This window comes from Pituophis catenifer, unplaced genomic scaffold (genome assembly GCF_029215685.1).
Source record: "Pituophis catenifer annectens isolate HBS135680 unplaced genomic scaffold, rPitCat1.0.hap2 SCAF_1, whole genome shotgun sequence".
Classification (NCBI taxonomy): Eukaryota; Metazoa; Chordata; class Lepidosauria; order Squamata; family Colubridae; genus Pituophis; species Pituophis catenifer.
The window spans coordinates 248,906,179-248,927,473 of NW_027256881.1; the positions used below are offsets into that span (position 1 = coordinate 248,906,179).

The window sequence follows — 21,295 nt, forward strand, 5'->3', positions numbered from 1 at the left end:
AAGACAGGAATTAGATAAATATGAAATCGTTTTAGAAAAGAGCTTTTTTATGATGATGAACTAAGTGGGTTGGAAGGAACATTTGTAATATTGAAACACTGAGAGAATATGGGCACTCTGAAATGGCTACCATGGGAAAGAGCTTCTTATTTAGAAAATATTCACAACAGATGTCACAAAAACCTCATTTACCAGATGTTAAACTGGTAAGTTTATTCCCTGCCACAACTGCCACCCTGTCTCTAAATGCATGATGACGACGATGATGATGATGATGATTACTGATGATTTAATATATCAACTTATAACTGATCTCTTAGTGACCAGTCAAAATTATAACTGAGCCCCCAAAAGCTACTTATGACCCAGTTCTGAAGTTACGATGCCACCCCTAAAGTCATGTGATCATATCTACGACTGTTATTCTTATGACTATAATTGCCAGCTCAATTGCAGTTGTAACTCAAGGATTACCTATCCATGTAAATGTTCTCCCTCCTCCCCTCATCTTTCCACCATGGGGAGAGGACGGAGCACTACTACAACAAAAAACATATTTTTAGAAATGTCAGGAGAAAAAATTCAAAGCACAATTTGTGTGTGTGTGTGTGTGTGTGTGTGTGTGTGTGTGTGTGTGTATGTGTATGTATATGTATATGTATATGTATATGTATATGTATGTATGCATCTATCAACACATACAAATTATTACAATATAGTTTTTAAGGAACAAATTGTAACCACATGAAATTATATTGTCCACTCTTTCTATTGCACTGATCGAGACTGTGTATATTTTCATCAAGTCTATCTTTGGTATCAGGAACACAAGTCTTTTTCCAAAAACACATAACAATCTCTTTTGCAATGCTCAAGGAGTGACGTAGCCACACTTTTTATAAATAGATTCCAATTTGTTAACAACACATTAATATTTTTAGGTCTTATTACTAAAAACTGATTCACAGTATGAAGAATATTAAACCAACCAATACCAAAAACACCACAAATATAACCAAAGTATGTGTGTTAGCATGCCATAACAGTACATATCTCCACTATAGTAGGACAGACATCTAATTATTTTTTGGACAATTGTCCTCAAGTTTTCAATAAATATCCAAAATATTACAGGTAGTCCTTGACCTATAATCATAATTGAACCCAAAATTTATATTTGTAATTGAGATATTTGTTAGCTGAGTTTTGCCCCATTTTATGACCTTGCTTGTCATAGTTGTTAAGTGAATCACTACAATTGATAAATTAGTAACATGGTTAAGTAAATCTTCCCCATTGATTTTGCTTGTCAAAAGATCATCACATGACCTTGGGACACAGTAGTGGTCGTAAGTATGAACCAGTTGCCAGGCATCTTAATTTTGTTCACATGATCATGGGGCTGCTACATATGTCATAATTGTGAAAAATTGTTATAAGTCACTTTCTTCCAGTGCCGCTGTAACTTTGAATGTTCATTAAGTGAACTGTTGTAAGTTGAGGACTACCTATATTTTGATGAATAACATCATTTTAAGGTTATAACAATTCTGCTTAACATCCCTTCTCAATAGTATCTCATTTTTATCTTTGACGTGGGGGTGGGGGAGGAAACACATTTCCAAACAAAACATTGGACTATAGCCATCTACTATTTTTTATTTTCTAATAATGCCTCTGAAATCTGCAAGTGACCTGGCCTGCTTAAAGCTATTGTGGATTGACATTACATTTGAAAGTCATCTTTAGAAATAAATGGAGATAAAAACAAGGCAATAAAAACATTTACTTTTAGATAGAAGCAGTTCTATGGACAGAAAATCCAGGCCAAAGATTTACACATACAATATTTGTGCAGCACACACATAACAAAGATAATCATGCTTTGATAACCTCAAATGTTCCTATAATGTTTGGCCTCTAAAAACCAGGACTCAGGGAGAGATGATAAACATTTTGTTCTTAAAATCATACTTGCCTAGATTCTCTATTAACAGAATAAGTTGCCAACAACATCTGACTTGGCTTGATAGCAGATATTGGGGCAAATGCAGTGCACAGACAGACATTGTTAACTTATAAATATAAACAAATATCAATATTCATGCTGAGCTGCAGTTGTTGTTATTTGCATTCTGTTCCCACAATTTACTGAGGAAAGAGGCACAACTGCAAGGTCATTTTGTTCCCGTTTGTCTAGCTTTGCTCTCCTTTCCAACAATGCTGGCAAAGAAGGTGAACAACTACAATAATCAATATATTCTGACTCTCATTTTTAGGGTAAGGCCAAACCACTCACTTGGCAGTCTAAGTGAAAATGCTGGTTGTGAAGACATTTTAGATTGAATAGAATTGTCTTTGGAAGTCAGAAATCAGCTTTCTGGGGCAGAACTGTCCCTTCCATTCAACTATTAGCCACTGCAAGTTTTGTTATGGTGAACAGGGACTAGACACTTCAGTGGCACAGTCAATTATTGTTATTTCTCCTTGTTCCATCATGGAAATATCAACCTAGTGGAATGTGGACTGCAGACTTACCAAGTTATTATTACATCAGTACAACTTGCTGTCATAATCCATCCATCCATCCATCCACCTACCGACCCACCCACCCACTAACCATTTGAATGCCTAAAGGCGCTTTTTGCAAACAAACCAGTCCTCCGACACCCAGATCCAGCAAAACCTTTCGTGGTGCCGGCTGACGCTAGTGACGTTGCCGTAGCTGCAGTCCTGTTACAAAAGAACGAGGACAGAGTGCTGCAGCCATGCATATATACGTCCCGGAAATTAACAGAGACAGAACGTAACTGGCTGATCTGGAAGGAGGAGGCCTTTGCGGTTCGATGGGCATTGATGACTTGGCAGCATCTCTTGGAGGATGGGGTTGTGCCACTTGAAGTGTGGTCAGACCGCAAGAATTTGGAGGCCCTGCAACAACCTCGACGGCTGTCGCCAAAACAGGTGGGGTGGGCCTTGTATTTCAGGCGTTTTCATTTCACCCTGAAATATATACCTGGGGGGAAAAACTTCTTGGCTGATGCCCTGTCCAGGAAGCCATAATATGAAAGTGCCCGTGAGGAGGTGCAAACAATAAACACCCACCATTCGCAGACTGTAACCTACCAAACACCCGGAGGCCCCATCCCTCAGGCCATCCAGTCTGCATTACCAGGGGACCACTGGTACCAGGAAAACCATTCCCTATTAACTCAGAGGGATGGTTTTGCTTGGAAGGGGTCAAAACTGTATGTGCCCCGGGAGGTGCGGTTGGAGGTGTTAAAACGTTGTCATGATGCACGCACTGCCGGACATTTCAGGTACTTAAAGACTTTGCACCTCACCAACTGCCAGTTCTGGTGGCCTCAAATGAAAAGGGACATTAAGGACTACATACAGAGCTGTGTGGTGTGTGCTACCACGAAACCCCAACCAGGCAAGCCACCAGGCCTGTTGCAGACAGTGGCAAGTCCAGCACAACCGTGGGAGCAGATAGCTATGGAATACAGTCATCTGGATCATAATAGATTTATTTTCAAAACAGGCTGATTTCGTAGCTTGTCCCGATCTCCCCTCTGCAAAAAAGTTGGCCAAGTTATTCATAGTCCATATCTATTGTTTCCACGGTGCCCCCCAGAGGGTGATTTAGGATAGGGGAGTGCAATTTACTGCCGGATTCTGGCAAGATTTCCTGACAGGAATCGGGTCATCCCAGGGGCTAAGCTCGGCGTTTCACTCTGCAACCAATGGGGCTGCAGAGAGGACTAATGCCATGGTGGCGCGGTATCTATGATGTTATATCAAACATCAACAGACCGATTGGGCGGATTTACTCCCCTTTGCTGAGGTAGCGTACAATAACGCTATCCATAGCAGTACGGCAACCTGAAACCCCGTTCCAGGTTGCAATGGGACGAGAATTTGTCCCAATACCAGAATGCCCTATAACTGCCCCAGTGGGTGGCGGAGTAAAGGAATGGACAGACCGAAGGGCGTGTGCAAAGTTAAAGAGGCATTAAATCATGCGGTGGCAAGGTACAAATGGCAGGCGGACAAAAAACAAAGGCCACAGCCTATGTTCAAAGTGGGTCAAATGGTGTACCTGTCCAGCAAGTACCTGAGGCTAAACCTCCCTGGTAAGAAATTTGTACCTAAATACATAGGGCCCTTGCCTGTCGTCTGGGTGATAAATCCAGTGACGGTACAGTTTCGCCTGCCCCGGCTGCTAGGGAAGACCCATCCTGTGTTCCACAGCAGCCTACTCAAGCCAGTCCGCATCTCTGCATTAAGGGGACCACCACCGCCTGTTATGGAGGGGGGGGACTGCAATTTGAGGTGGAAGATGTCTTAGAAACAAGATGGCACAGAGGAAGACTCCAATATATGGTAGTATGGAAAGGGTATTCACTCTCAGAAGCCTCCTGGATACCCAGTGAAGACATGAACACCCCCAGACTAACCATAGCAATCCATCGATGAAATCCAGAAAAACCAGGGGAGCGGATAGCCCGGGCTTGAGCTCACTCTGCTGTTTGTGTTCCAGGTCCTGACTTCCTGGTAGGGGGGCCGCATGTCAGCCCCAACGCACAGTTGCATGTCGGGGCTGCCATTCCGGTGTGTGTGGAGATTCTGGCAGAGCAGCAGCTCCCATGGCATCCTGGCTCCTCAGCTTACCTCCTGGCCACAATGTGAAGATCCCTCCTTGCCTGCCCCTTCGTCATCTCCCGGCCTGGCAGCAAGCTTTCTGAATGGACTGGACAGCGAGTGCAGCTGGGAGCTGCTGACTGAGCAGCTGTTGGGGGAGGCTGAGAGACTGAGATTCACGGAGAGGCTTGGAAACAGTTGTAATGATGGCTAATCTGGAGGAGTAGCCAGCAAGCTGGAAGCGCGCAGGAGTAATGCCTAATTGCAGTATCTAAGGGAACAATGATTAATGAGTGGGGAGGAGCCTGGTTAAGGGTCATCTGGGTTATAAAGCTTTATAAGGTGGTGGGGAGCACAAAGCATTAGCTCCAACAAAATCTTTCTGTATTGATTTATGGATGTTAGTTCGTGCTGGTAAAGGATTCAAACCATCATTTGTGTGTGTGGAGTTTTCTTTATACACCGGAACCTGACACAACCAACCAATCAATCACCCACCCAGGACTTATATGAATTCTCACCTCTAAAAAAAATATTCCTCTGGAGTTTGTCAGGCATCAATTTTCAGAAAAGCTATATAAGCAGTTGCCATTTCTTTAGTGAGATGACAACATGCTATAGCCATTTGCTTCAGCCTTTGATTTCCATAATGGAAATTCCATTCATTGGGTGTACAGGAAGTTTGGGCTGATCCATACTTTGCCCTAGCATGGAGATAAATCATCTATTGTTTCAGAAGAACAGGATTGAATGACATAATTCTCAGCCCAGCTAGCCTGCCAAGAAGGCAGACAACTTCCAATTCTTCTGCCTTTGTGTCAGAAATAGTGCTTTTCCACCTCTGCTGCCACAAGCAGAGCAATCCAGCCCACGAGGCACTTAATTGCATCTCACAGAAATGTCCCCTTTCCAATTGGTTGGTTTATGCTGTGGCAGGAACGTTTCCTCTGTTCTTTGCCTTTGATTGTCATTTCATGCTGGATGGTGAGTCTGCCTGATGATGAAACTTTTCTTTTCAAGGTTCAGAAGCAGAGCAGTCAAATATTACGTACATTCTACACCTTGAGTTACTTATAAAAATAATAAAGGTAGGATATAAATAAAATATATAAAAATAAAATAAAATGCTGGTTATCTTTTTGGGGGGTTATTTGTTTAAGATATTCGGGTTGGAAGAGTTCTGTCTTGTTTGCTTTTTGGCTTAAGTGACAGAAGAATGGTAAAACTGTTTCTTTCTTTTTTTTTTCTCATTTTCACCTTTAGTAAAAATATATGCTTACAGAAAAGAAAGCAATTGCTGCTTAATTTCCTGACTGAATGGAGAAAAGAAATGGGAATCTACCAACCAGGGACTGTGTTAATTTTAGTCTGGATCAAAGTTTTGGCCTCTGTGTGTCTAAAGTAGAGGAAGGTTTTAGGTCCTTACTATGGCTTTAGTAGTTGTTTGATATGCAGAAAAACAACAAGCAGAGATTTTAATAATGGAATGATACAGAATGCCACCTGCTGGTTTCTGCAGATGAAGCTTCTATGAAAGCTACTAGAGAAGGAGGTAAGAGAGTGGTGAAATGTAAAATTTGTTACTACCAGTTCTGTGGGTCTGGCTTGGGGGGGGGGGGGGGTGTAATGTGACTGTGTAGGTGTGGCCAACTTTTTTTTTTTTTTACTTTTAAAACCATTTTTTCTACAACCTCTTTGGCCGAAAAAAATGCTTTTAAAAGCCTCTGCCGATCAGGCAAGGGATCGTCAGAGGCTTTTAAAAGAAAAAAAAACTCTGCTGACTGCCAGGAGTTCAATCTTCACCGGCTCAGGGTTGACTCAGTCTTCCATCCTTCCGAGATGGGTAAAATGAGGAGCCAGATTGTCGGGGGCAATATGCTGACTCTGTAAGTCGCTTAGAGAGGGCTGTAAAGCACTATGAAGCAGTATATAAATCTAAGTGCTACTGCTATTGTTAAATCGCATATATTTGACTAAATTTAGTTTACATTTAATTTAACATAATTCAAATCTCTTATATTCTCCATTTTATTACTTTCTCTTTTCTCCCTAAACTTATTTTCCTTTCTTCTACCTGAAAATTACAGTTTAGTTTAAACTTGGAGAGATTCAAAGGTGGAGCTGAATTCAAAGCTTTTGGGGAATGGAGACTATGTGCCCCTAATGCAGATAATTTCCATTATGCAAAATTAAAGTTTGTTTAAGCTTTTTTAGGTATGTAGGAGAAATTTTCTTGTGGTATTTTAAAAAGCAGAGCAACTTCCTCAAAAGATCAGAGCATGATTTAGTGGAAATATTACACATACAAACAACACATGCGTCTGTCTTCTTTGTGTGTGAAACTAGTGCAAACCCAACCAATACCAGGGCAGGTTGGTTTCTAGCTTATATATCAAGAATAGCCACAATCAATTTGTCCTTTAAACAAAGATCCAGGAAATAGTGACAAAACACTGCAGCTAGGCGTGGGGAGTAACTGGCTGTAAGATTATCCCCTCATAGCAACAGTAATAATCAGGAAATCGGTGCTGAACACCCAACACTGAATTGTAACCAGCAAAAAAGCCATTTATAGTGTAGAATTTGAACACACAAACAATTATACTATGGTTACAGAAACTTCCAAATCATGAACATGAAATAATGATTTGAAGTTAAGGTAGTATATGAATATGGAGAGAGATGTTCTCTCTACCTGTGTCAGGTGTGCAAGTGAAATTTAATTCAGAATGACTTTCTGAACAGGACTTAATTTAAGTTGGACTGATTTGGACATTAAACTGCAAGTGCAGAATGTGTACGAATTGTCCTATTTCAATCCTTTGTGTATTTGATTTGATGAATGAAGCTCATCCAAACTGGTTCACCACAATGAATACCTGCATAGGCTTAGTAGCTTTTCCCCAATTGTCTGGGCAATTCTAATAACCAGGGTCAAACTAAATCAAGTATTTCAAATTAAAATGATCCCCAAGGAGATGCTTTTGAAGCTCACTATTGCAAACATTTTTTCCTGCTCTAGAGAGCATGACAAACCTGTATAGCTGGGAAAATAGATGCACTTCTATAGGTAGTCCTTGACTTATGACTATAATTGAGCCTGGAATTACAGTCATAGGTCTTGCTGGTCATTAAATTGGTCACCATATAACCACATCTGATTTTATGACATTTTTTACAGCAGTTGTTATGCAATTATTAAGTGAATCCATTGTCCATAATGCACGGTTTTTGTCCAAAACTGGAAGCAAATGCAGATTTCCGGGGGGGCGGGGGGAGGAACGGGACGACACCCCATTACAAGTTGTGATCACGTGACCGTGGGACACTGCAAATGGCTGCAAATACAGGCCATGTTAGGCTAGAACAACCAGACCCACCTGTGAAGAGTTTAAACTAGCTACTTTATTGTTCTATTGCCTAGTTCAAGGCATCGTCATACACATGTTACTGCATGGGGTGTCTGTGTGTGTCAGAGCTTTGAATCTGGGTCATAAGTAGCCCTGGGGATCTCCCTTGTAACTTCAAACAGTCACTAAGTGGCCAGTTCTAAGCCAAGGACTGACTACCTGTACTGTGTTTTGAATTGATGATCAGATACCCTTGAATGTCAGAGTAAATAATCATACCCAAGAATTGTACAAATTAGTGAATCTTTTACTTGTCTCTAGTATACAACAAGAATTTAGTTACAAACATAGGAAATTCTCTGTATAGTATCAGACATTTTATCCATTCACAGGTCATCTTAATCCAAGGTTAAAAAGCAAGAATTCTCTGTATCATTACCTTATTAGCAGAGTTTGGTGTCTGAGGAATCTCATCCTTCAGCATGGGCAAACTATTTCCTTCCATGTCTTTTCCTGAAACACAACATTCATAAAAAAAACTTTGAGAACTGCTCAAGTATATACTGTGTTTTTAAAGAAATCAAAATCAGATATAACTACACCTTAGGGTTATATAATACAGAAAAGGAAGCAGATATTTTTTTCCAACCATATTTCTTCCAAAAATATTGGATTTTGATTTCTGGAATTCTCCCACCACTATAAGCTTTGTTCATATTAGGTAGGAGGCTATTATAAAAGGTGATATTCAACAGGTATACAGAGCAACAATTTAGGGAATACAAATACTACTTTTGTATTAATATTTGTTTTTAAATGTTTTTAGTAACTGTAAACTGCTCAGAATAGCTGGGAGTCTGGTAGCATATAAATTTAACTTCTTAGAATGACTGGGACTAGAAATCTCAAACCTCCTTTCCCAGCCATCCTCTTGATCTTTTCAAGCTGCTTTCCCTTCTGCTTTAGATTAGCAACTTGGTAGTTCTTACTGTCATTATTTATTTTCCAGAGAAGTACTGCTTAACATCTTTCTGTTAAACCCAATGTTTCAGAGAGAAAATGGTCTCACAATGCATATTGTGTCTGTAGTGAGTAAAAGCTAAAAGCAGAAAAACAAAATAATTTTTACAATGCAGTTTCGTGGCCATGTATCTCAGTGACATTTGTCAAGAGGTTTCAGATCTTTCTCCTCTTGGGAGATTAACTTCATAAGAGATAAACAAAATCCAACTTTAATTTAAAAAGAGAAATAAAAGGTAAACTGTAATAAATATCACATTTAGTTATTAAAATATAAAGTTTTACTATTGAAGTATATAAATATTGAGTTGTCTTGACCAAAGACAACAACTAAACACAAAATCCTAAAGACAATGCAAAATGAATACTAAAAGGAGACCACAACATAGTAAGGGTGTGCTACAAATTAAATTCTTTAAGGAGATTTGAGTACAATCCAACTAGTTACATAAGATTACAAGATCTACAGAAAAATGATGACTTCACGAATATGCAGTTCCTACCTTTATACAGAAAAATAAAAATCAAGAGACAATAAGGCTTAACTAGCATCACACAAATAAATACAAATCAAAATTCTAATATAGTTTTCTGGCTATACATGTGATTCATTTTTAACAGATAAATTAATTCCTGAAGCAAAAATCATCTGCTTTCTTTCCTTGCTTTATCCAGCTTCTTTTGTAGATTCCAATTTTTAATGATAGCTCAGAAGAAGAACATATAGAATAGAGTAGAGTAGAGTAGAGTAGAGTAGAGTAGAGTAGAGTAGAGTAGAGTAGAGTAGAATAGAATAGAATAGAATAGAATAGAATAGAATAGAATAGAATAGAATTCTTTATTGGCCAAGTGTGATTGGACACAGAAGGAATTTGTCTTGGTACATACGCTCTCAGTGTACATAAAAGAAAATGTTCCCCTTTTCCTAGGTCTAATGCTCTGCTTCTTCCATACCTCTTCCAATTCTTTATTCCAAGTCCTCCCTTTCTTTTAATAAGGACTCAAATTTAACCATTATTTTTAAAGAACACACATTAATTTCCCCAGTTGCTTTGGGTCACGATGAGCAAAAACCCCAGCTCAGGGGTGAAATGCTCCCGGTTCGACCAGATCGCCTGATCCGGTAGTGATGACGGCGGATGGTTTGGAGAACCGGTAGCAAAAATCCCTGCCACCCCCCATGCCCAGCTGAGCCACGCGATCAGAGACTTTTTTTTTTACTTTTAAAAGCATTTTTTATTCAGATGAAAAAATGCTTTTAAAAGTAAAAAAAAAAAGCCTCTGATGATCACACGGCTCAGCTGGGATCATCATAGCCTTTTAAAAGCATTTTTTTACAACCTCTTTTACTTTTAAAAGTAAAAAAAAAAAAAAAAGTTGGCCACGCCCACCCAGTCACATTACCCCCCACCAAGCCATGCCCACAGAACAAATTTTACATTTCACCACTGCCTCAGCTGTTTTATAGTATAGTTCTGGTTACTGTTTTACTCTTTTAGGTGGTTTTAATGGTATGTTATTTTCCCTATAGTTTTGCTTTACTATTTCTTTTATGCCCAAAATCTAATTGTTTGTGTTTGGTAGATATATAAATGTTCTAAATAGATACACAAACAAACTTCTGTTCCTATAAACCTGCCCAGTATAATTAATGGATCAAGGATGACAGGAGCCCAAACTACACATATCTGGATGGTCATAGGATATCCAAGCCTGAGTTAAGCACTTCTGATTTTGCAAGAGTGTATACTGACACAATTCTTAACAATAATCAACAGGATGGATATGCAAAGGTTAGACTTCTCAGGTCTACTGAGTTTCTCACTTGCATTCCAAAGTTCACCAAACAGAAGTATGTATAAAAACCGTGGCTCAAGAGGATAGATCAAAAAACACAGCAGTAAGTTCCTGAAAACATGGTCAGGCCTATCTCGTCCATATCAGAAGCTGGAGCTTATGCACAAATCCTTCCAAATACAAAACTAGTCTTATTTCTCGCCAATATTTTTTGAGCAAGTTAGGAAAGAAAATGTGTTTTATTGGTGCCAGCAGGAGTTGGAAACTCTTCCAGAACTACTATTGCAAATTACAATAACTGCTCAAAGGTCTTGATTTCTCATTTCCTCATCTCCATTGTATTTTAACACATTTTAAAATCTACTGGAACATACTCACCTGGGCTAATGGGATAGATCTCATTATCAGCCCCAAAAAACAAGTTCCGGGTCATCTTGCGAGGATCAATTTTCTGAGGAGTAGATGCAGCAGGACAGAGTGAGAACCTTCGCCGAAAAAAGTTTTCTTCCTTCATGGCATGTGCTGTAGGGGTTTTCTGAAATTAAGAGACAAAAACAATAACATGTAGCCTAAATATCATATTGGGGATTTTGCTGTTTATTTATTTTTTCTTGCTTAAATCAATCTGTTCTTAAATTAAAACAACTGCATTTTTAAATACAGAACAAATAAGTATGACAAATATGCCAATGATGGAGTTTAATATTTTTATTTATTTTAATAAGCCAGTATTACATCTCAACTAAAAGTCTATATAGATTCTCAGTCACCCAGATTATCGTTGTCCCAAAGGTGCTTTTTCAGGAGGCAGCTGGACTTTGTTTTTTTCTTTGAAGGCATTTCGCTTCTCATCTAAGAAGCTTTGACTGGATGGTGGGGACATTCAGTCAGAGCTGAAGAAGCTTCTTGGATGAGAAGCAAAACATCTTCAAAGAAAAAACAAGTTGCCTCAAAAAAACCCAAAACATCTCAACTATTCAACCAAATGCAGCCTAAAATTAATTTTGGTCAGGCAGGTTTAATTTAAAGTACACTATTTGATCCATGCCTGCTACCCACATAAGGAGCAATGAAGATACTTTTCTTGTATTTGCTTTTTTCCTTCTAATATTTTAATTTTTTTCTGTGTATGGGTGTGGGTGTTTCTATTGCTGCTATTACCATCTTAGAGACCCTGGAAGGCCAGTCCAGCTAGATTTAATCAGAACCAATTAACCAAATAATTATCGGTTAATATCTAATTTATAAGACTATACATTAAGGATTATTTATGCTTGTTTTCCTGTCTTAATACAAAGAAACAAAACAAAAAAGTCTGGGAAATATATTTTCCTTCTCACAATTTTTGCTGCAGTGTATTTACCATTAACAATATAGCAGATAGTCAGCAATACATAAATGTAATACTGAATGTATAGGATGTTGGGAATGGTTAAAAATCATGAACTATAGAATAATACTCTTCTTACAGGTGCAATTTTTGCAAAGGAATATATATTGCTAAATTACACTAGAGATAAAAATGAATTTCTTTAAAAAAAACAGGCTTATCTTCAAAATACAAATCAGAAGAATTAATGTGCTTTCAAGTAAACACTAACAAAATGTTTCATAAAATCAATTAATCTTTAAAGGTGGAGATCTAACAATATCAGTACTCATAGTTTTACCAACAGAAATACAAAAGAGCAACCAAACGTTTCACAGTCTTTTATTATTGTGTACACAACAGAGAGACTCTTAAAAGTGTAAAGGCAGGAAACAGGAGATAATTCAAACCGCCTTTTGCTAAGCTGTTCCAAAAAACTGACAATAAACCTAATGTGTTCCAGACATTTCAGTTCTTATTTTTTTATCATGGGATTTATAAAAATGACATTGCCGAGCTAAGCTAACTTTCCGTTTTAAAAGTAACAGATTATCCTTCCATATGCTCCTTTTTTTATCATAACTATTTGGGGGCAATGTGTTTGCTGTTTCATATGTGTATCAACCACGATGCTCTCATGTGATAAAATGCAGAAATCATACAGAAAAGGTAGGATTATGTAGGATCAATTACTGAAAGATTGACTGGGTGGTAATGTCAATGGAATAATAATTTTCTTCTCTTCCTTGATGCTCCCACGGTTTCTCTTAGGTTCTAGAATGGGAGATGGGCCAAAAATCGCAAACTTCCTTTATTAAACTACTGCTCTCTCATTCAATCATTTTATTAAATTTTGTAAAAATTCACAGACCTTTCATATGTCTTTTGAGTGGCTCTTAAAAGGCAAATGGGAAAGGTTAATCTGAAGGGGCACAACAAGATTATATTACCGGTATGTAACCACCAGCTAATCACTTCAGTTACAATTATCATTAATTTCTTCTCTGAAATACAATCTTCTATCGTAATTCAGAATTCCCAATGAAAGGATCTTAAAGATTCCAAAAACTGTGAACTGCTGTGTATGATGGTGGGGAACTTCTTTTTATCTCCATAGACTGAAAGAAAGCATAACTGGGTTACAGTCCTGCCCAGAGCCTTAATGTGGTTTGTTTACTATTATTTTATTTATTCTATTTCATATGTATAGCCTCCCATCTCACAGCTGTCACTGAGCAGCTCACAACTATTAAAAACAACAAGAAGACTAAATATAGTAAAACATAGAATTGTATATACTATTAAAACTCAAACAAAAAACATAAACATGGCAGATGAATGCAAGTCAAACATCCCATTCATTATAACCACTGAAAAGGCTCATCAGTCCTACCAAACTCCCAAGCATGATGGCACTCTCCCTAAAGGCCAGAATAGTAGAAGCCACTTTAAGTTCCAGGTAGAATAATGTTCATTAAGAATTTTCATTTTATAAAATACAGATAAAAAGGAAAGAAAAAAGTACAACCCCCCCCAAAAAACTAAAGTTAATAAATATATAAATGACTTTCTACTTTCTTAACAGATAACTACAAGCTTATTGCTACAATCTTAATTTATTTGCTAACTGAGAAATTTGTTAAATGAGTTTTGTCCCATTTTACGACCTTTCTTGCCACATTTGTTAAGGGAATCGTTGAAGTTGTTAAAAATTTATTTATTTATTTATTTATTTATTATTTATCTATTATTTGGACTTATATGCCGCCCTATCTCCGAAAGGACTCAGGGCGGCTCACAACAATAAAAGTTCAATTTTTTTTAAAAAAAATACCCAATAAAACTATAAAAACCATTAAAATCTCCTCTAAAACCCCTTCAGTCTAAGCCGCCAGGCGAAATAGCCATGTTTTAAGGCCACGGCGGAAAAAGCGAAGGTCAGAGGCCACCAGGAGCCCCAAGGGGAGCTGATTCCCCAGGGTAGGTGCGCCCACAGAGAAGGCCCACATCCTAGGGGTCGCCAGCCGACATTGTCTGGCCGACGGCACCCCAAAGAGGCCCTCCCTGTGGGAACACACCGGGCGATGGGGAGCTGTCACTGGCCGCAGATGGTCCGCCAAATACTCCGGGCCTACGCCATGTAGGGCTTTATAGGTGATTACCAGCACCTTGAATCTCACCCGGAGGGCAACTGGTAGCCATTGCAGGTCCCGCAGGAGGGGTGTAACATGAGAGTGCCGGGACACTCCCATCACTACCCGCGCGGCCGCATTCTGCACCAGCTGAAACCTCCGAGTGGTCTTCAGGGGCAGCCCCATGTAGAGAGCATTGCAGTAGTCGATCCGGGAGGTGACGAGCGCATGAGTGACTGTGTATAGGGCATCACGGTCCAGTAGGGGCATAACTGGCACACCAGACAAATCTGGGCAAATGCCCCCCTGGTCACAGTCGTAACATGCTCTTCCAGAGTCAGCCATGAATCCAGGAGGATGCCTAAGTTGCACGCCCTATCAACATGGGGCAACACCTCACCCCCTATAACCAGCGATGGAATATTCCCTTGGAAAATTAGTAATACGATTGTTAAGTAAATCTGGTTTCCCTATTGACTGCTTGTCAGAAGGTTGCAAAAGGTGATCACATGATTCTGGGACACGGCAACCATCATAAATGTGAGTCAGCTGACAAGCATCCAAGTGTAAATCGTGTGACCATGGGGATGCTGCAATGGTCAAAAGTGTGAAAAATGGTCATAAGTCAGTTTTTTCAGTGCTATTGTAACTTTGAATGGTCACTAAGTGAACTGATGTAAGTCGAGAAGTACCTGTAATCTTGCTGCAGGTACTACAATATATATACAATATCAATCTATCATGAGTTTTTCACTGACCAGGAATGATATTCCAAAGGTCGGATTATCCAGGCAGAAAAGAGACTCTTCTTGGGTCCCCATCAGGCAGGGCCGGATTTAGATGAAAAGAGGCCCTAGGCTATTCCACTTATGAGGCCCTTTCACCTATAGTGAAAGTGTAATTTTAATTTTGCTAACAATTTGAATGTAGGCCCCTCTTGATCTTGAGGCCCTAGGCTGAAGCCTAGTTAGCCTATAGGAAAATCCGGCCCTGCCATCAGGTTACATTCTTTAGTGAATAGGACTTGTAAAACACCTTTCCTGTCAGATCTGATGGGATATGGGTAGATCCAACCTGGGAAAGGAAGTCACTCAAATATCCCAGCGCTATGCCATTATGAATGGTAAATCCATTCTCCAGAAAAACCCCTTTTGTACTGCCAATTCTGGAACCAAGTATACAGTAAACTGCAAAGTGTGGGTTCCTAACCTCTGCACTCACATAACCCCGACAGACCTTTTCAGCCACCACATTTGCTCTGAGTAATTTAGTGGGTTGGCACTCAGCAGTCAAAAACACAAGAACAGGAAGCTCTGGCAACACAGAAGAGAGCCAGGTGACTCTGGTCTTTTTGTATAAGAACCATATTACAGGGATGGGGGGTGGGGAGACCTTAAACCATTTAATTTTACAGAACATTACTGCTGTGTGGATGTAAGGATTAAGGAGTCTTCTCAACAAGTCAGAAGTTCCCTCATGGGCAAAGTCAGATTCCAGGAGGCAAGAGCACCCCGTTTTGCTGCCCTTTTTATGGAGTCTGGAAAAGCTAGGATCTAAAATGACCCATTCTTCATAGTGCTCATTTCACAAAATACTCAATATATTCTATTAATTATATAAAGATGAAGGCTCCCTTCATTAAGAAGAGCTCATTGTTCAGCCTCTGATTGTTTAATGGGGAAAGAACTCAGCTTGTCTTACAATCAAAATGTCATACTAGCAAAACAAAGAGTATTTAGACATTAGTCTCACTCTTCAATCTCCTCCTCATGTTCCAGATTTAAAGTTTAGGCAAAATGTCTTAGGATTCTTTTTATTATTACAGTATTCAATGTCTATTTGTAACCAGATTGGTTTAGATACACTCAAACAAGATAGAAAAGGAAAAAAAGAACAAAATGCAAAGCAAACAAGAATATATTCAAAACTATATTCAGTACAGAGAGTAAGAAGGAACAAGCAACCATATTAACATACAACCTGAAATCTAAGCTAATTTCATTATAGCTTAGTGCTGAACACAACTATGGTTCTTCAGAAATAATTTTCCCCTTGATTAGTTAATTGCTGGTTTCACAAATTACATTGTGATATAATGCCTTTCATTTGATTTTGACTTGTGAAATGAGTGAACTCACTGTTGTAGTTTGAAAATTATGTTTTGTTTCTGAGAGTTGAAAAAAACCATTCAATTGCAGCTTGATGAACAATAGTTAAGCAAATGGTAGAATAACATACCCCCTAATGTATCCAGGTTAAAAAAACTAATTCTATAAAGAAAGAAGTCCTACTGAGTTAACAAGGCTACGACAGTTCAATTTCATTCTTAATTATTTGGAGATACAACTCCTAAAATTAAATGGGGTTTTCTTGTATAACATGAATAGGATTTCCCTGTTAAAAAAAATCATACCACTTTCTTTCAACACCTCTAATGTTGTATTTCATTTTTGCATCTTAAAATTTATTTAATAAAACGTACATATGTTTTATTCAATAAGACCATTTCTGGGTACTCTATTTGAGTATTTCATAAAAGTAGGGCTAATAATGTGGTTTGCATGCAGACCAAGCATTTCTCAAAATAATGGCTGCTTTCTGCATTATTATTAATATACTTCACTTCTTCTGTAATAAGCAGTAATCATATTTATTTCATTTTATAGTGTATAGTTAATAACAGGATTACAGTTTCAAGCTATCTGGACATGATATGATGGTAGAATATACACACAACTCTAAGTCTGGCTGACAACACTGAATTCACTGGCAGGAATCACCGGTTTCTAAATAGTTCTTAAGAATCCATTTCTAGACCCAGAAAATGCCCCCATCACCCAGATATGTGGCTGCAGGTTTCAGGTGTTTGAACAGGTGATTGCAGTTCTGTTCCCGCAGTTTGGGGTAAAAAGAAATGGAGTCATTTGGTTTTAGCTTTGGATCTTGCTTTAAAATTGATACAACTTGCTAGACTTTTACACTGCCACGGTTTCCAATTTCCAAAAGCCGTTTGAAGATGATAGGTCAGATAACTGAAGCCTGAGATGTGGGAGGAAGAATGAAGCAAGAGTTCCTAAAAATGGCCAAACCACTTAGCCTCAAATTTGGAACTATTTCCAGAGAAAAACAGAAGTCTCCTGCTCTTCTGCCGCCTAGTGGCTCTCTAAATTTCTGAAATCCTAGATCTGGTAATCTTAATACAAATGCATCACTGAAAAGAAAATACCAGCTTTGGTGCGATTTCAAATAAATCTTCAGTAGAATCAGAAAAACAGCACTACATTTATCAAAACTGAGATGACATGTGACTGTACAGTTCAATGCTGAATCTGATTGGGTTGCAAACTCTTATTGCAAGTATCCTCAGCAATTGCGTAGCAAAAAGACACTATTCTACCAATAAAGAATATGTGTAGCCCAGAGTTGAAATGAGGGGTCCTTGATGCTCTCTGAGCTTGTTTTTTTGCAGATGTTTCATTACCCAAGCTAGTTAACATCATCAGTGCTGATGATATTAACTAGTTTGGATAGGTAACACTATTCTGCAAAAACAGACCTAGGCAGCTACCATTTCAGCTTCAACTTCTCTCATAAATGTTCTGTTATAGAAAGCCAATCTCAAACTAAATTTAACACCCAGGCTTCTGTTCATATCAACAGCAGGAATAATTGGCTGGCTTTTATTTATAGTTTACTTGACTTAACCCATTTACATGCTTTAAAGCACCAAGCCACAAAATGGTTTTTAAAATGCACTAAAAAGCTACAATCTAGACAAATCACATTTTAGTCTAGCAAACCTATGAGATATAGTTCCTCCATCCTACTCCTGATAAAGCTATTTAGTTAAAATAAATAAATGGGATAATTGTATTCTTTTACTCTTTCAGAGCATACAAAAAGCAAGTTAATGGATGGATAAGATTTCATAAACAAATTCACTTCTCCATTTTATATTTTGCTAATCTAACTATCAGATGGAAAAATATTGACCTTGTTTGCAACATGAATGAGGCTGATTATATATGCAGACTATTGCTAGTTTCATGTGTTCTCTGCATTTGTTGTAACACCCAGTATTTATCAAGGAGATCTTGACCTTCTCTTGGGAGGGATTTATTTAGCAAATCTGGTGTAGATTTAGCAAATCTGGTAGAGGCCTAGAGGCTAAGATACTGTGAGTTCAAGGCCTCCCTTAGGCTTGAAAGCTGTCTGTGTGACTTAGGGCCAGTTACTCTCTCTTAGCCCAACTCACTTCACAGAGTTGCTGTTGAGGTGAAAATAAGAAGCAGGAGTGTATGTGATATAAAAAGTAAAATGATATGATAGAAAAACCCTCATCTTCCTCCTTTCTTGAGATAATTTGATGCAAATGGAGGCCAACACCAGCTACAAAACTGGCAGCTGTGACATCTCATTGCTGTGTACAATAATAAAAATAATAATAAGCAGCAATGTTATATTGGAATATCTGCAAGAAATACCATTTGCCCGCATGCAAGAATTGATGGTTCACAAAACAGAAAAAATAACAGAAAACGAAGAAATTAAAGTGCTGTAGAACCTAAGAATTCAAACAGAGAAGCACCTGACATATAACACTCCAGACTTGACCAGTGTCGATAAGAAAGACAATGTTTGGATAAGGGAGTACCTGGAGACAGCAGAAAAGTAGAGGAAGAATTGGAGAAGATAAAAAAACACCTGCAAATAGAAGTAGAATGACTGCGGCAAAAGAAAGCAAAAATGGTACCAATAATACTAGGTACCTTGGGTGCAACCTCAAAACAACCAAAGCACCATCGGAACTGACAAAATCATGATCTGTCAATTGCAAAGGGCAGCTTTACTTGGAAGAGCTGACATCCTGTGACAACATTTTTAACACTATCAAACAACATCCGTTAACCCAGGCCATTGGAAAAGACTCGACAGATGGCTAAAATTTCCAAATCCTGACTAAAGATCAGACTGACTGTGCACCAAAGCATAATCATAATAATGACTCAGTGAATGAAACTGTAATGGCAGTTATAGCAAGAAGTGGAAAACTCACACCTCTGCATAAGATCTCTAGATTGCAACACTAAGAATTAGCAATATGATTTTCCAGCATCCCACCTAAAGCTGGCATCATGAAAATTACCATAGTGACATATCATCCTAAAAGCTGAATGCAAAATGGTAAAGCAAAGAAAATGGCTATCCGGCCAATCCTGGACACGCTCTTATCCACATGCATGAGGTCCTATCTATTGCAGACCTTTGTACCCCAATTAATAAAAGAAAAAATATGCCACCCCTTTGCCCAAAATGCTTAAAATTAATCCCAGTTTTTTTTTTTATTTGATTTATACGCCGCCCTTCTCCGGAGACTCAGGGCGGCTTACGATGTGTTAAGCAATAGCCTTCATACTTTTGTATATTTATACAAAGTCAGCTTATTGCCCCCACAAACTGGATCCTCAATTTACCTACCTTAGAAGGGATGGAAGGCTGAGTCAACCTTGAGCCTGGTGAGATTTGAACTTACAGTAATTGCAGACAGCTGGTGTTAATCACAATGCTTTTTTTTAGTCTGCTGAGCCACCAGGCCTAGTTTATTGGGCATTAACTGTTTTGGTTCTGTAACACGGAAGCAGAAGCTTTCACTCTTTACTTTGTTTGTCTGTGACAAAAGAATGGAAGGATGAGCAAATGCAGAAGTCTCTGTTCATCTTATTAGTCATGATTTACTACTATTACTAGTATGAACTAGTATTTAGTAGCATTACTAGTATGAAGCATTACTAATATGTACATGGCCACATACAGGCCAAACTTCCTTCATCTGCTTTAAAATGACAACATTACCTTTCAGTAATCAGAGGTGAGAGAGTTCTGAATCCTTTTGGGAACTACTCTTATTTGGGTGAGATGCTCAATGGAAGGAGATAGCATATGCATGTGGCTGAATCATAAACCCCACTCCCTTTTTTCTTCTTCTGTTCAATTCTGTCTGATTCTCAAAGATGGCCTGGACAAGTCTCTGCAGTTTTTTAAGCAAAACACTTTCATAAGTGGTTTGCCATTGCCTCCTCATTAGGGCTGTGACAAATTGACTGGCCCATTGACTGGCTTTGTGCTTAAGGAAGAACTAGAACAAGGCTGTCAAACGCGTGGCCTGCGGGCTGGATGCACCACATGCTGGCCACGCCCATACCTGGTTTAGCAAAGGGGAAAAAAGTCCCGATATGTCACGCAATGCCACCGTGACGACGCAAGTTTGACACCCCTGAACTAGAACTCACAGTCTCCCAGGTTCTAGCTTGATGCTTCCCTTTCCCTCTATTTCTTGCTTTCTTTCAGTGAGAGGTTCAATGGAAGGAGATAACATATACAGGCTGCTACGTATACAGGTTGCTAAATCATAAAACCCTCAGAATCATGTAATATATCTGGAACCTGCTGAATCATCTCACTCCATTTAATGGTGAAAAACCAGAAGCAGATCACAATGAAAGCAATCAAGTAATACTCTGAATAATTTGATTTTAAACTGTATTTTCACAATGATATTTAAAAATTACTCTTAATGCTGTGAGGAATTTTCTTTTTTTAAGTAGCTCAGAGTCCACCCAACATGCATCTTTTAATCACTTGAAAAAGCTATGTGAATGTATTTATTTTTTTGAAAAGATTTATATAGTTGCCCATCTTTTACAAAATAACCTGGGCATCTCATGACAATATACAATTAAAAAATAAAATAAAAATAAAATCACTTTACAGAACGAAGGTGGCATAACATTGTCACCCCAGATATACTTGTGTTAAGCTCAACCCCCATCTTGGTGGAATGGCTGAACAGTATTAATTAACTCTGGTTAATTTAATACTGTTTTTAAAATTAATTTTCTTCTATATCCCCATGCTATCATCTCTCCTATCGTATTAAACTGCAGTGCAATTCCTGCATACAAGTAGTCATTCAGTTACAACCA

General features: G+C 38.5%; 1 protein-coding gene across 5 annotated transcripts in view; it reads right to left on the reverse strand.

Annotated features, from left to right (window-relative positions):
- Positions 1-21,295, reverse strand: part of OSBPL5 (oxysterol binding protein like 5) — a 126,331-nt gene that overhangs the window by 43,369 nt on the left and 61,667 nt on the right. For all 5 annotated transcript variants that reach the window (XM_070933376.1, XM_070933360.1, XM_070933369.1 and 2 more), the window contains 2 exons: positions 11,190-11,346; positions 8,434-8,507 (listed from right to left, as the gene is read on the reverse strand). In XM_070933376.1, the coding sequence (XP_070789477.1) occupies positions 8,434-8,507; positions 11,190-11,325 (210 nt within the window). In that variant the 5' untranslated portion in view covers positions 11,326-11,346. The remainder of the gene's footprint in view (positions 1-8,433; positions 8,508-11,189; positions 11,347-21,295) is intronic.